The sequence below is a fragment of the Acanthochromis polyacanthus genome, chromosome 9 (genome assembly GCF_021347895.1).
Source record: "Acanthochromis polyacanthus isolate Apoly-LR-REF ecotype Palm Island chromosome 9, KAUST_Apoly_ChrSc, whole genome shotgun sequence".
Classification (NCBI taxonomy): domain Eukaryota; kingdom Metazoa; phylum Chordata; class Actinopteri; family Pomacentridae; genus Acanthochromis; species Acanthochromis polyacanthus.
The window spans coordinates 25,153,467-25,168,345 of record NC_067121.1 but is presented as its reverse complement, the minus strand read 5'-3'; the positions used below and the strand labels follow the sequence as shown (position 1 = coordinate 25,168,345).

Below are 14,879 nucleotides of genomic sequence, written 5' to 3'. Positions count from 1 at the left end.
CAACTTATTGCCAGAATAAGCAAATGCATAAAGATGATGATACTGCTGAAATGCTTAATTGGGCTTAGAGATGTCATACACTTTTTTAAAAAATTAGCCTTCAGGCACAATTCGCTCGAAGTCCAAATCGTTAGATTATTTTGGAGTTTCTCTTCTTCTTGAATATTTAAAAAACAACTACAGTCAAAGAAGTTGAAAATAACTTTAAACGCTCTTCCAACTGGTTTTTACCACAGTAAATTATCAGCATGGTTGGTTCACACACAGAATGTAGCTATTGCAGATATTATTTTAACAAACTTTATTAGAATTCCGCCTAAGACAGATAATGGAGCAGAACGACACGATAACCAGATGATTTGCTTTTTGTAACACCAGATCTCAATGCAACACATGATTAATTGTATATTGCATGCTGTGTGTTCAGAGCATGAATAGCCAATCAGCTCTCTGGCGCAAACATTGTTACGGTTTTCTGCATAAACACATAAGGTTTGCTATTTTTAAATTTATTATATTTGCATTTAGTCCGTAATTATCAACAGCCTTCCATTTAATGCTTGGTAGAAAACAAACTGAAATAGAAATAAGAAGAAAGTGGAGCAGAAATTCTCCTCACATGGAGCTCATATGGAAAATTTAATTGCAGACTGATTTACAAACAGATTTAATGCCAGTTTATTTTGTGTTGTTTGTGGAAAAAGAAAAAGTGGTGTGGTGGTTCCTATCAAATGCTTTCATTAATTGCAGACAGTGATGTAAAACTATTGCATTCATAAATTATACATATTGTTTCAACCTGGCAATTTTTACTTGCCGAAGAACTCCAGAAGAAAATGTTCAAACCTCTGTGCTGCATCAGTCGACGACTCAATATTGACCAGCACAATCATCTCTCTTTCATTTAGGAGCCTTTTTAAAGAAATTTGATAACTAGCTTTTTCCCAATCTGGCTTGTAGAAGAAAAAATTAAAAATTGTTACTTCTGCATTCACCTATACACAAAATTTCAGACATTACAGACTTCTTTTTCTTTTGAATTATAGATTGTGCTTTCAAGGCTCATTTGACCTGAATAGTGCAGCGGATAAAGCCCATCTCTTGTAAATAGAACATTATCATGTCAATAAAATAGACAAAAAAATATGAAAATGAAGAAAGTTAAAGGCTTCCTTTTGCAGGCAGTGAGTTCAGCTTTTCTGGATGACGGTGCCTTTTGCTTTAGAAAGTGAGAGTCAATCACACTCTACATTGCAGCCTGAATGTGAAAAGTAGGCAGTAATACAGCTAGCTGAACGCTGGGCAGACCTTAAATTGGCTCTCGCTCCCAAATACAGATGCAATGAATTTCACATGGGAGCTCTAAGAACAAAGTGCTCTCAATAACACTGGTCTTCTCTCCCGCTCTCTGACACACACACACACACACACACACACACACACACACACACACACACACACACACACACACACACACACACACACACACACACACACACACACACACACACACTCTTGCGGGTGCTTCTGTCTGCCCATTTCTTCCATCATGTACCACACACTTAAAAACCTCATAAAAATGCTGTAAACATTGTCATAAAACCACCACACACAACATCATACGAGTACAAAGTGACAAGAATATATACAGTACACTGTTTACATATTTTAACCATGCCCACTACAATGTCAAGTCCTTCCTGTTAGTCTGACCAGCGTCTTTAGCCTCCTTTTGAGTCCGAGGCAGTTCGAGTTGTACAATTCTGAAACGCTCTATCGACTGCGCTGCCCTGGATGAGCGATCTGAAAATAAAAAATAGATTCCTACACCATGGCCAGAGCGACCCTGTCAGGTGTCATCGGGCCTGTCTTGACAGAGATCCATAAGTCCTCAGTATTGGCTGAGCCCTTTTTCTTCTTCGTCTCTGACCTTGAGGTTGCCATAGTGTCTCCACAGCAGCAGCAGCACCAGCAGCCGTTGGCATGGCGACAGCAGCAGCAGTGGCAGCACACTACGACAGTGGTGAGGAGGACCAGCAGGGGAAGCGTCAGGAGGACCACCAGGCACACTGTGTTGTAGACCCCCTGGTTGTGTTTGTCTGTGGCAAAGCTCCAGAGCTGGTTGAAAAAGTCCTGGACGCTGTCCGTTTTCCCATCCATGGCTTCGGGATGCAGAGCTGCGACTCCTCTTGGGACTGGGAGTGTCTCGCCGTGGAGAAGTTTTAATAAATCCTTCAGAGAGCTGTGAGGTTTATAGGACAATAAATGTGTATATTAGGCAGCCGGAGACACCAAAGTAATGAAGATATGATGTTCATTTGAGTTGAAAGTCCTTTTATGGGATCGGGCTCCAGTTTCCAAGTTATAAGATGTCAAGTTTTACTCAACAAAACATCATCAACAACAGCTGTCAGGTCACGTCTTTTAGCAATTTGATTTAAACCTTTATGTGCTCCTTCTATTAAAGATCCGAGTGGAGATAGCTGCCTTCTATCTGATGAAGCTTGTGCGTGTGCTTGTGCTGTTCACATTAAATTGAGACACTAACTTTGTTGTCTCCTGCTTAAGTGTCCCTTTGAGGAAGACCAAAGCATCTTTTAAAGAAATCCGAAAGACAAAAAGCTGTTTATAGGAATGCTTTCTTTGAAATCACCCAGCTGTGATGATTCTGATCTGGAGGAAATCGCCACAATCTGCACTTCAGCCAAGTTTGTTTATGCAGGTCGACATCCCACTAATTGCTTTTTTGACTTTCCTCTCGTCCTCTTGCCCTTTGGCTCTCGGATTGGTTTTGTTGAGCCGCAGAAAGGTGATTCAGTGTTGGTGTGTCTGTGAAACAAAAAAAGAGAGAGAGAGAGAAAGTTAACATGGACAGAAATTTGGTTTCAGGCAGCTCGTCCTTCTTCCGTTTTTCGCTTCCCCTCCCTCCAATCCATCTTTCTGTCTCTTCCTTTAACATCTCTACTCCTGCTCTCCCCCTCTTGTCAATGTCAGCTTTGGATTTTTTTCAGCTTTCCCCTCATTAATATTGCAGAGGAGTCATTCAGGATTCAGGGCAGATCTCTCTAAGAGTCCCACTGAGGAAGACAGAGGCAAGGAGAGAGAAAGAGAGAGAGGGAGGGAGGGAAAAAATTGAGGGAGATTGTGTCTGAGAGAAGGCGAGACACAGATAGAGGTAACCAATCTTCCTAAGAGTCCCACTGAGATGGAGAGTGCGACAGAGTGTCAGAAAAAGAAGAGACGAGGGAGAGAGTCAGGACAGAGAGAGGCCTGCTGCTGGAGATTCATATGAATATATCGAACTAATGGTTCCCATTGCAGGAGATAGGTGGAATCTGCCCTAAGTTCTCATAAATGTCTGATTTTTCCTCTGGCCTCAGATAAGATTGCCCTTAAACAGCTCTCCACGGGAAGAAAACATGAAGTGAGGAGCATCTGCTGGTGAAGAAGGTCTGCAAAAGGAAAAGGCAGTCCTTAAAAAAGGAACATTGTTCCTCTCTGCTCTGAGAGTATAAACTCTTTGATTAAGTCTGAGGCCTTGGGCTACATCTTTTTTAAATGGTGTTAAACAAGTATAGTTTTTCAAATGGTTTCAAACACCATTTGACTCAAGTACGCTCCTTAGAGTCTCTGTAGCTTTCGGCTACAGAGACTCTTTGTATTCTAGTTGCAGGAAGGCAAGAAAGATTTTTCATCTCACATTTGGTTGCTTCTTCGGCAGGGAGAGAGAAGAAGATGCACCTGCAAGAGGGGAGCAAACAGATTTGGCGTGGCTGTCACCGTGTGTTGTGTCTCATGTGTGAAATTAGTTTACCCGCAGACAGGCTGCTAACTTCCCTCCTGCTCATTTGCTCAACAGGAAGCTAAGCGCTTGAAGCAAAGTCGTACCCGAAACGTCAAAGTGAGAGTTCAGAAGGAGCAACCTCACCTCAGAAAAGAGAGCCCCCCCCCAAAATACATCAGCACTTTTGACGATGTGCTTGCTTCTTTTTGTGCATTTACATAAATATTTTGGGGTGGTTTGTATTGAATTTAAAAACAAGCTCACTTACTTCTCCACTTTTCCATCCATTTGTTTTCGCGAACATTTTCGATTTGTTCATGAAAAACTTATTTTTTCTCTTAAAAAGAATGCTACACCGAAAGAATCTAAATCAAACTAGCTTTGTTCTCAGCCTAAGACGCATGCAACTTTACTGTCAGTGAGCGTTCCACTGAGGAGAAAAAAAATGGTTTCAGAAGAAAAACATAAGCCACATGTGGGTTATACCGCCAGCTCTTCATCTTGAGAACCAAAACATTACAGCAGTGAATATAAATGTGTGTCAATTTGCATTGCTGCTTTGCACTATGATAAGCCTTTATTAATCCCACAGCGGAGTAATTTGCATTTAAGAAATCAGTAGAAGAAGAAATATAAACCAAAAACATCCGTACCTACGAGTTCATTTGTCCAAATTCCACTGGATGGAAATGATAATTTCACACATAAATGTTACTGCGCAAACTCTTTCTTAAACGGAAATCTTCACGCTGCATTCGGATGGACTTTAGACTTTCCAGAAGACTGTACAGTTTGCTGTGAGCCTTGTCACTGCAGCATCATTCTTGATTAACTCTCAGCTGCAGGTACATGTCGTTGTGATGAGTTGTGCTGAGCTGCAGCACCTTTGTGTACAATCTGATCCTTCTCACATTATGAAAATACCGTCAACATGACATGCCGGAGCCACCGAACAATAAGAGAGACTCGAAGAGCAGGAGAGCGGCAGCAGAGATGTTATCTGGCTGTATAAAGAGATGACTAACAATGAAGCAGTGGTTAAGTCATTAAATGGAGCAGATAAGTCAGTCAGTAGCTGTTGTGATAATTACAGCCTCTGACCAGAAATGCATGACATCATGGTAAGTTATGTTTATATGTGGGTGAATTACAGTTTTCACACTTAATATTTTGATATATTTATCAGCATGCTCAGTGGATTATTGTATTTAAAGTAGAACATTTTCAGGTAGCTTAACACTTTGGTCAAAAGAAAACAATGTGATGATTGCCATTATTGGATTCTCTTGCCCAGCAGGCCATTTGCATCCCCGTGCGGGTAACTCTGGCTGTTTACACTGTCGATGACGCATGTCTGAGCACAGGCTGGGTTTGTGATGTAGCAAAGGTATGAAACTGTTCACTTTACAAAGAGGAAACACCCATATTGCGCGAAAAGTACATTTTAAACGAGACTCCGGCCTTCAAACATTTCCGTTCTTCAGATTATCTCACTGAGATGCCTTTCTAAGACTCTCACGGGCTTCTTCACTTTCTCATGACTTTGTTTTCTCCTTGAGCCATTCATATACAGGAAAAGGCCATTTCTGGGGGGACACAAAGCCAGGAAGGGGCTGAGAAAAATGTTATGATTGCACTCGGTTAGCCCCTGCTGCCTTTTTTAAGGAGCATATGCGACCTAAAAGACAAAAGTTGTGACAGAAGGCAGGGCAGGAATCTTTAATGACTTGCCCCAAGCACGCGGTCAGAGCAGAGCCCTCATCAGTCACCATTTATAGACAATGCTTGGAAATGTTTAGTTTGACTTGACTCATCCTCCATCAAACAAAAATGCAACAGTTTCCTTTTTTTATGAGCAGAAAAATGAGTTATCTCGGAAGTGCGGATATTTTGTTCTGGTAGCAACAGGCCTGCTGATATTCTGGAGGAGTGCAGTTTTCTGCTGTGAGCAAGTGCACAAGCCCATCACAGTTCAGACTTGTGTCAACTCGATCTTGACTGAGTGAAATGAGCAAAGTGGAGGTGAAACTCACAGCAAGAACAGGATGAGGAGAGTCTAAAAACCATCATCAGTAAATCAGTATATTAGTAATTCTAACAAATAACAAAGGGAAACATTTACATTCACAAAGTCACACGAAGATGAATGACATGGTTTGTTTCTAGACAATTGCATGCGTGACACTCTGGAGCACTCAAAGACAGGAAGAAACTTTATCAGCTTATCGTTGCTACTTGTCAAGCATCCTGTCAAAACCAACCACTGCCAAAACAACATATTTTAAAGCGGGTTCTGTCACAGAAGTAGCAATTTTACCTGGAATCGCACAACAAAAAGCATCAGCAGCTTTCATAAACCCACTCAGAGCGGTGTCAAACTATTTGCCGGCATTCGGCACTCTCTTTGAAAGTTACCTCGCGGGCACTTGTGAAGTAGCGGGTCTCCCCTCCTGTCTAATCCAGTCAGCTGCTCAAACTTCTGTTGCTTCTGATTTGGCATCTGGCTTCTGCTCTGCTCTGCTCTGGTCCCCCTCACCCAGACATCTTGACAAGTCTTCACTTTCTGTTCCTGTTTCCCTCTCTGCCCTTGTTTCCCGTCCTCCTCCTCCTCCTCCTCCTCCTCCTGCTCTCTGTGAGTGTGTGTTTTGGTCACAACGTCACTGCACCCTGCCCACTTTGTGTAAGAATGGGCCCTCTGTCTGTGCTTGTGTGTTTCCTGCATGGCGCACAGAATTCTTGTGGTTTCTTTACTTTACCCATACAACAAGCACGGCATGACATCAGATAGAGAAACAGAAAGTTAAACAAACTAAGCAAGAAAATGTGATATGAAATTACAGGAATGCTCCGTTAAATCCCCCGGCACGCACCAGTCTGTAAACCTTGCAACACTACAACACAAGTTGCAGGCAAGGTCGACCGCTTCTTGCATAATGACGCTAAATGGCTGCTTAAACAAACACCACTCCACCCATCTCAGAACCCCTCAAATGGAAAGAAAAAGGAGAAACGAAAACTGCACTTGTGCATGCGTTGTGGGTGTCACCAGGTGAAAGAGTCCAATGGATGCTATATATGAAAGAGTCAGGTCATGTGAAGTGGACGCTCACACACACAAACACACGTACTGTGCCTGTGGCGTTGTTGTCAATTCTACTTTCAGTTCAGTCAAGCAAAAGAGGGTTTTTATTCAAGTAGGAACAAAGAAGAAACGTGTTCAGCTGACATCAAATAGCAGTCTCCTGTCCTCAAAGGGGCACTTTATGAGTTCAAGCGCATTGACACGTGTACTGTGTGTACTCACAAACTGTATGATGCATATTTGTGAACTTACAGTAAGTTGAAAGGATTCAAATATGTGTGCCTGCATAGTCTAGTCTCATAAGTGCTACGATTTTCCTTTAGCAACATCATATTTTAGTGAAACTGTTACATTCATTTTACAGTATCTGTGTAAGAACTTGTAAAAATAATTAATAATGGAGGAAGGATTTCCCATTTAATGCTTTTTGAAATAGTTCAGAGTAGAAATATTGATGCTTGAAAGCCAAAAAATGTCCACGTCCTTCATCTGAAATGCGATCAAAACTCTGTTGCTATTTTATGGTGATCTTCTGCAGGTGCTGCAGACAGAAACATCTTGTCGGATGATCTCAGAAACACACTTCCTGACCATCTGACTGGCTGAACGTGCGGCGTGCTCTTTTGTAGCTACGGGGCATGGTTACATGAAAATTGATGAGACAAGCCTCGCCATGTCTGCAGGTGTGTCTGAGCCGTCTTAGACAAATAGCAAGCAGGCGTTCACACACCAGCAGAGACGGTGTTGTCTGCCTGGCAGGGCGTGCAGTTCTACACAGTGAATCTGTATCCCGGCTGCTGTTGGGGCACTACAGTGTCCAGTCACCCCGAGCAAGAGCTGATTAATGACCTCAGTGTAGCAGCTCTCCCCTTGATGGAAATCTGTCTTTCCAGTAGTTTATATATAAAAAGAAATATTTCACTATATATTCCATTTGCTGCCTTTGATTGCTAATTCAAGAACCCGCATGCAGAAGTCATCTCCTCTTTACACAGATCTACGTTATGCACAGACATATTTTTAAATCTGCAGGACTGACTTATGTCCTCCCCTCTCTTTAAATATCCTGTGTGTTCAACTTATACTGCAGTGACCCTTATATATGTCCCATTTCCTCTAAGGAAACCCGACTCTCCATTTAAACTGCGCTGACCCTGTGCTATAATGGGTGTAGCTCCCATCTGGTTTATGGAAACTTTTTCACAGTGGAGCTCACCTATGAGGGGGAGCTCAAACAATACATCCATTTATCCGACTCATGTCTGTAGCCGAACAAATTGCAGGAAAGACCACTGAGCTCACACCGGATCACTGACCATACAATCATGAGAGCAAAAAAACAAAAAAACAAAAAGAGACTGTGGCATTACCAGCAGTGTTAAGTAAAACCTCATGGAATTACTGGACTGTGCAAAAGGGCATTACCAATCATCATGACCTACTGGTTCTGTCATTGCGCAGTGAAACAAGTGTAGGTATGAACCCAACACTGTGCTCTCTGTGCGTTCTTGAACGCGGGTGTTAATGAAAAGTGACTAAGGCGTTGTTGTAGTGGAATCTGACAAGAGTCCAGAAATAGCCTGCTAATAAAACCAGTCCCCTCCAGAGGCAAACCTGAACTGTGATTCAGTCCTGTAAAATGTTCAGGCCCAGCGCTGTGGCAACAGGCAGAGAGCAAGACGGAGAAAGACATGATTAGTCTATATAAGGCATTGCTTCTTGCTCTCAAGAAAAAGCTGCAGTTGAAAAGCTATGGGGTTGGCATGTAAACATAAGGCTTTTACAAGAGCAGCTAATTGCACATTCCTGCTATGAAGTCAGCCTGCTATTTTAACATTTAATTATGTAATATCTCAGCATAGTTCTCATATGACACACACTGCACTCTGTACTGGACATAATGTTAAACATCTCTTTCTTGGCTTGTAAGCTGAGAGAAGTTTGGCCTATTCTGCTGTATAAATAAATAAAGACTGGTGCTGTCAGCTAGTTGTAGAGGGAAAAATTTCCAAAGGGCTTCATTTTAATCAATGGGGACTTTCTAAGTTCCTCTTTGCTTGTCTGGTATTTCCAAATAATGAAGAAGAAGAAGAAGCAAAATGACACATTTTGGGAACCATGAATCACTCATAGTCAACATTTTCACAGGCATAAGGGGTTGTATCTTTATATGTGCTATGCAGATGTGAGAGGCTTTGCAGCGAGGAAACAAATCCATACTTTCACCCAAACTGCTCCTTTACAGCAGATTAATTCTACAGTACAAAATAACTGTCATTATCTCGTACAGGCAGGCTCTTGTTCCTGACAAGTAGAAATGTCAGATAGACACATGTTTAGAGAAACGCAGGCTGTGACATGGCCTTATGGAGTCATGAGATAAGCAAGAACTATTTGAATGTCCTTCCCTGCTTTTTGCTTGTGTGTGTGCATTTGTTTTGCACTTGTTTCTGTGTGTTTCAAAAAACAGAACTTGTGTGCAGTTTCAAAACCGTTAAAGTAAAAATGATATTACAGATAATTCACACTGAAGCAAAAGCATAATTTCTAATATGTAGCAAAAGCAACATTCTGACACAGCAAACAAGCTCAATTAGAGATGTTTAACCCGCAGTGAGAATCATCAGACACAACTTCTCTTTTAAAACTCAAAGGCACTCCATTGATCAACCTCAATTTGTATGAACATGACAGTAATTGAATCTTTCGCTGCCATTAAGTTCCATACAGTGTCACATTTTCTCATTCTATTATCATCTCAGTATCCTGTCACTCTCCCAGGTAATAGCTGTTAATCAACAAAACAGATTTCCATCTAATGTCACCCCCAGCAAGTGAACATAAAGTGCTCTGGGGTGTCTGTGATTGCCTCCAGTGAGAAAGAAAACTTCCATCCATCCATCCATCCATCCATCCATCCATCCATCCATCCATCCATCCATCCATCCATCCATCCATCCATCATTATCTTCTGTTTATCTGAGATCAAACAGCAGACTAAGCAGATCATTCCAGACATTCTTCTCCCTGGTAACATTTTCTACGTCTTCCTGGGAGCCAGTGAGTTCTGGGTCTAAAACTGAGGTCAGCCACCCTGTGGAAGGAACCCATTTCAGCCACTTATAGCCATGGCCATAAGTTTGGACACAAGTACCATGACGCTTGTGAATCTTAGAAAATACCACAAAATTGTCACTTACAATATACAGCCATGGCCATAAGTTTGGACACAGCATGACTTATGTCTGTTTTGATGTCTATTACAGAACATAAGTATATTGTAAGTGACAATTTTGTGGTATTTTCTAAGATTCACAAGCGTCATGGTACTTGTGTCCAAACTTATGGCCATGGCTGTATATCTTTAATTTGATTCTTTCTGTCACTATCCAGTGTGCGTTACCACACTTGAGGGTTGAGACACAGTTCAGCGGGTAAATTGAGATCTCCAATCAAACACCATAATTCCTGCTGACGTTGCACCGGTTTGTCTGTTTGTTGCAGGCTCCGGTTTTTCACCCATAGACAAGATTCCGTAATACTTAAAATCCTTTGTTTGGGACAGCAACTCATCACCAACCCAGATGGAGTACGGCATCAGTTTCCCAGTGAGAACCATGACCTCACGCTTGGAGATACTGACTCACATTCTGACAGTTTCATACTTGAGTGTAAACTGACCCAGTTCACGTTTAAGGTCACAGCACGATGAAACCAACAGGAACGTGTTGTCTATAAAACAGAGAGGTACAACTCTGAGGTTCCCAACATGGACACCGTCCTCACCCTAGTCAAGCTTAGCCAGCCCATTCTGATCAACATAATGGTCTGGCTGCACCACGCTACCATACAGCTATAGGGGGTAAAAAACACTCTGGCTTGTTTGTATTACTTTGAACCAGTCGCAGTGTTTGTGGGCGTAGCAAAGCAAAGGATGCATTTTGTTTGTTCCTTTCAATATATTGACTACCAGAGCCGCTTCAGTAAACAATCCAAATCCTCTGCAAAACATTTTTTGTAGTTCCATTCCCAAAGTGGGAGATTACTGCCCAGAGGTTGTTGTTGCTGTTTCCCAATGCGGAGAAAATGCACAAATAGTGGAAGAGGGGAGACTAAAATGATCAGCCATTGGCAGGCTTATACATCCGGTGAGTCAGCCCATCCTCATCCTGACTGCACCTCGAGGTGTTGTCCAGGAATATCACAAACAGGATCCTGCCAGAAGCATGTTTGACTTTTTGCCAGAAATACGAACACAGATTTCATTTTGATTGTACAAGGACTGGCTGGTGCATAGCATCGACCCCAGTACCCATGCCTTCTTCTACGCCAAGAAAACTTACAAAGACAAAACTACAGCATAGTGAATATTTTCTGTTGGTGCTGACCACAATGTACTTCTTTTTACACAGCATTTTAAAAACAGATGGCACTTTAAGGTAGAATAACCTTACATACGATAGCTTTGATTGTTCAGCAGTTTGTGTAACTAAAGTTTAGATGGCGAACAAGACTTTTCCTTTCAGCGAACGTTTTCTTTTAAAGGATTCTGACTCACTTTCTGTGTGTGTACCAGGTTCTTAACTACAAAAACAAAGTGGACTGCCTGACTCACATGCTGTCACCATGCAATTTCCATTTCACTGAAATTATGTGTGGGCCCTGAATTAAGGCTGAAATGCGATTGCAAATAGCAAATTTTGCTCTCACAAACAAACGCACACTACTTGTTCGGTGCCTTCTGCAAAAAAAAATCCTCCATCCTCTGGTCACCCGACCCCTGAGAGATACTTTCACATGTCTTAGCCTTCAGATCTGAAGTCTAATGAGTTCAAGTGATGCCGGGGACAGCAGGGATTCCTGCTGGCACAGTATAAAAATCAAACTCTATTTGGCCCCAAGTCATGAAAAGAAAATGGCAAAACATCTCTTTGCATGAAAGGAAAGCAGGGCAAGAAAATTGATGCACTCTGAATCCAAAAGTCAACAAATTCAGGCAAAACGTGTTTAGTGTGGCTGCTCATGTGAGTTATTTGTTATGTTACATGATATATTTAAGCATATTTTATGAATCAGATAGGGTACAATACTGCAGCACCAATGCATATTTATTTTTTTGCTGCTGTAGCACGTTTTCAGTTTGTCACAGAATAAACCTAAAGAGTGGTCACAAGATGAAAAATGGTATGAAATATCAGAAAATGCGACCCCCTTATTTTAAAGGGGGTCCCAAGCCAAGCATTTTTGAAGGTTCAGTAGTAGAAATACATTTTTAATGTAAAATTTGAATCTTAAAAAGAATTAATAACTGCATTTAACAAAAAAGAGAGGAGGACTACATTTGCCTCTGAAATGTAAGTCAGTTTTAAAGGAAAGCAGCAGAAAATGGAAAGACTCAAACTACCTTAAGTATTTAAAAATTTAAATGAAGCACTTTACCCTAGTATATATACTTCAGCAGTAATCTTAGAGATATTTATGTACAGGGAAAGAATATTAGCTTTACAAAGTTGGAAGTTTGATCTGATAACACACAATATATATATATACATATCGGTAGTTGTTTTGAAGGAAAATAGCCCCACAAATTAGGATTACAGAGCTGTTGACCTGCAGTATGCTGTAGTTATTGCCCCACTATTAAATCCAATAAGCTGGACTTTCTTCCAAGCCTTGCTAGAACCTACTAAAAGAAGAAAAACAAATGACTAAGACCATACATTAACAACAGAAAAGTAACTATGCCTTATATTGATTTGCATCTATGCTTTCTCTAAAGGTAAATACCGCTGAAAAATTCTTTAAAAAATTCCCTCATCAGGGTAAGATAGGGCGGTACATGAGAACATCTGATATGAATGTTGGGGGGGATGCTGGGAAAGGCTGGGAAACCACTGATGTAAATTATATATCAAATACAACAACATCAGAGGAAAAGAGGGGAGGCAGGGGAGGAGAGGAGAGGAGATTAGAGTATGTTAACAGTGGTTAATGGAAGGAACAAAATCACAACTAGAACAAAGGAAGAGCGGTTTCTACCTCTGAAATCAGCTCAAAATATAAATATGTGAACAGCACGCTTTCTCTTTTCATCATTTTGTCATGGTTCGCTCTTTTCCACATTCTTCTCCCGGATCCCAGCTGTCAGTCTGACTGTTTTTCTAGGCATAACCTCACCATACGAACCTTGTCAACTCACATCTGCATTTACAGGCCTCCCCGTTCAGCAGAGTCAGGAGCGTGGTGCTTTTAGAGATCGCTTCATAGCTTGAGTGTGTGGATGGATAAAACCTTAGCAGCTGCAGAAACTAAAAGACTTTCGACTAAATCCAAATCATAAATAAGTGCAAGGCATAATTGGTCAGTCATTATTAGTAACGAAAAAGAAAAGCAGTCTCATTAAATAGTGTTCAAGCTGCAGAACCTCCATTCATGCGTTCTTTCATTAATTGCAAGTGTTCAAATGTGCTGGAAAGCCTAATGAATGGTTAGATGGATCATTCCGATAATGGGTGTTTTTCTCAGCTTCATTTGTGATCCTCCAATTAGAACAAACTGTCTCACACACACATACACATGCGCACACAGAAAACAAAACAAAGCAAAACAACACAAAACAAGAAAAGCGGTATAGACTAAGATGCTCAACTAGCACACCAATTCTTACCTCAAATTCAACTCCACTGAGGTTGTAAATAGACAAATCTTCACAACGCCCCTGTGTTTGTGATTTATGCAAGGCCCATCTCCATGCTCGCCCATTCCAACTCATGGAGCGCTGAGCATCAATAAACGTCTGATGAAAATCAAGCTGTTCGCCGGCCGGTCGCCCAATTAAGCGCCAGTGTTTACAACGCCATCACAGGGAGAGTCTAACTGGGAGATCTGGGCTGCACCTCCCTCTTATTCAGATGCCTGCCAGGGCCTGTTAACTTTCTGGGATCAGTGAGATGTAAAGAGACTCCAGGAGCGCATGGGAGACTGGGGAAGGCTCACAACGCCGCTTTTCATCAGCTTCACACCATCACCAGCTCTGTGCTCAATCCTGTGGAGAGATGTGAAGACATTGCTGGACGGGTGGGATGAGGAGAGGAGGAGAAGGTGTAGAAACAGAGTAAGGAGAATTATGCAAAGAAATGGGTGCCTCCTGTTCATCTGACCAAGCAGTAATAAACAGTGAAGCCGTTCAACTGTGGGGCTGCACAAAAATCTAATTATCCCACACTTGTGCAAATGTTTTTGGTCTTTTCATTGCTATGTGAGTAGTTTCAATGAATTACGAAATTAGATGTCTATGTCTCAAAGTGAATTTTCTATTTATCCACTGGACTGATCTTTCCTTGGCTGGATCAGGTGTTAAAGTGATACCTTGGACGGTATAATAAAAATAAAAGGTTATTGTGCCTAATTTGGTAGATTCCATGTGAATGTTGACATATTGCAGTGTTCCAGACTCGTAAAAAGTCGACATAAAAGTTCACAGTAGAGCACTCTAGCAATTTTATAGAGGCAGTTCTGGTGATATTTCAAAATGCATCAAAACAAACAAACAAACAAAAACAAAACCTAAAGCAGAGCAAGAAGACACAGGGATTTAGATGAGTTCGAGGTAAATTGTGTTACGTATGGGACTGCGACAAGGGACTGACATCCTGGTATAGTAGTCACAGTCAATCAGATGTGTAGCTCTTTTAAATTCCAAGATGAGGCTGCAACAACCCAAAATGCAATATATGTCCTGGCTCTGGCACAAGCAGTGTTCTGACTAATGTGTGTATATAATATAATATAATATAATATAATATAATATAATATAATATAATATAATATAATACAATATAATATAATATAATATAATATGGTTTTCATAGGTGCTGCACAGTGTCGTAGTGGTTAGCACTTTCGCCTTGCGGCGAGACGATCCCTGGTTTGCGTCCCGGCCTTCCCGGGATCTTTCTGCATGGAGTTTGCATGTTCTCCCTGTGCATGTGTGGGTTTTCTCTGGGCACTCCG

At 41.4% G+C, this 14,879-nt stretch overlaps 1 protein-coding gene across 1 annotated transcript; it reads right to left on the bottom strand.

Moving 5' to 3' along the window:
• Positions 1–609: 609 nt before the first annotated feature.
• LOC127535614 (uncharacterized protein KIAA0040) lies at positions 610–6,406 on the bottom strand. The gene is made up of 2 exons (XM_051953978.1): positions 6,200–6,406; positions 610–2,829 (listed from the first exon to the last, which is right to left on the bottom strand). The coding sequence occupies exon 2, from the start codon at positions 2,158–2,160 to the stop codon at positions 1,825–1,827; it is 336 nt and encodes a 111-aa protein (XP_051809938.1). The 5' UTR covers positions 2,161–2,829; positions 6,200–6,406; the 3' UTR covers positions 610–1,824.
• Positions 6,407–14,879: the final 8,473 nt, after the last annotated feature.

Coding starts and splice junctions, on each gene's coding strand:
- LOC127535614 (XM_051953978.1), bottom strand. CDS start 2,160: ATGGATGGGAAAACGGACAGCGTCCAGGACTTTTTCAACCAGCTCTGG.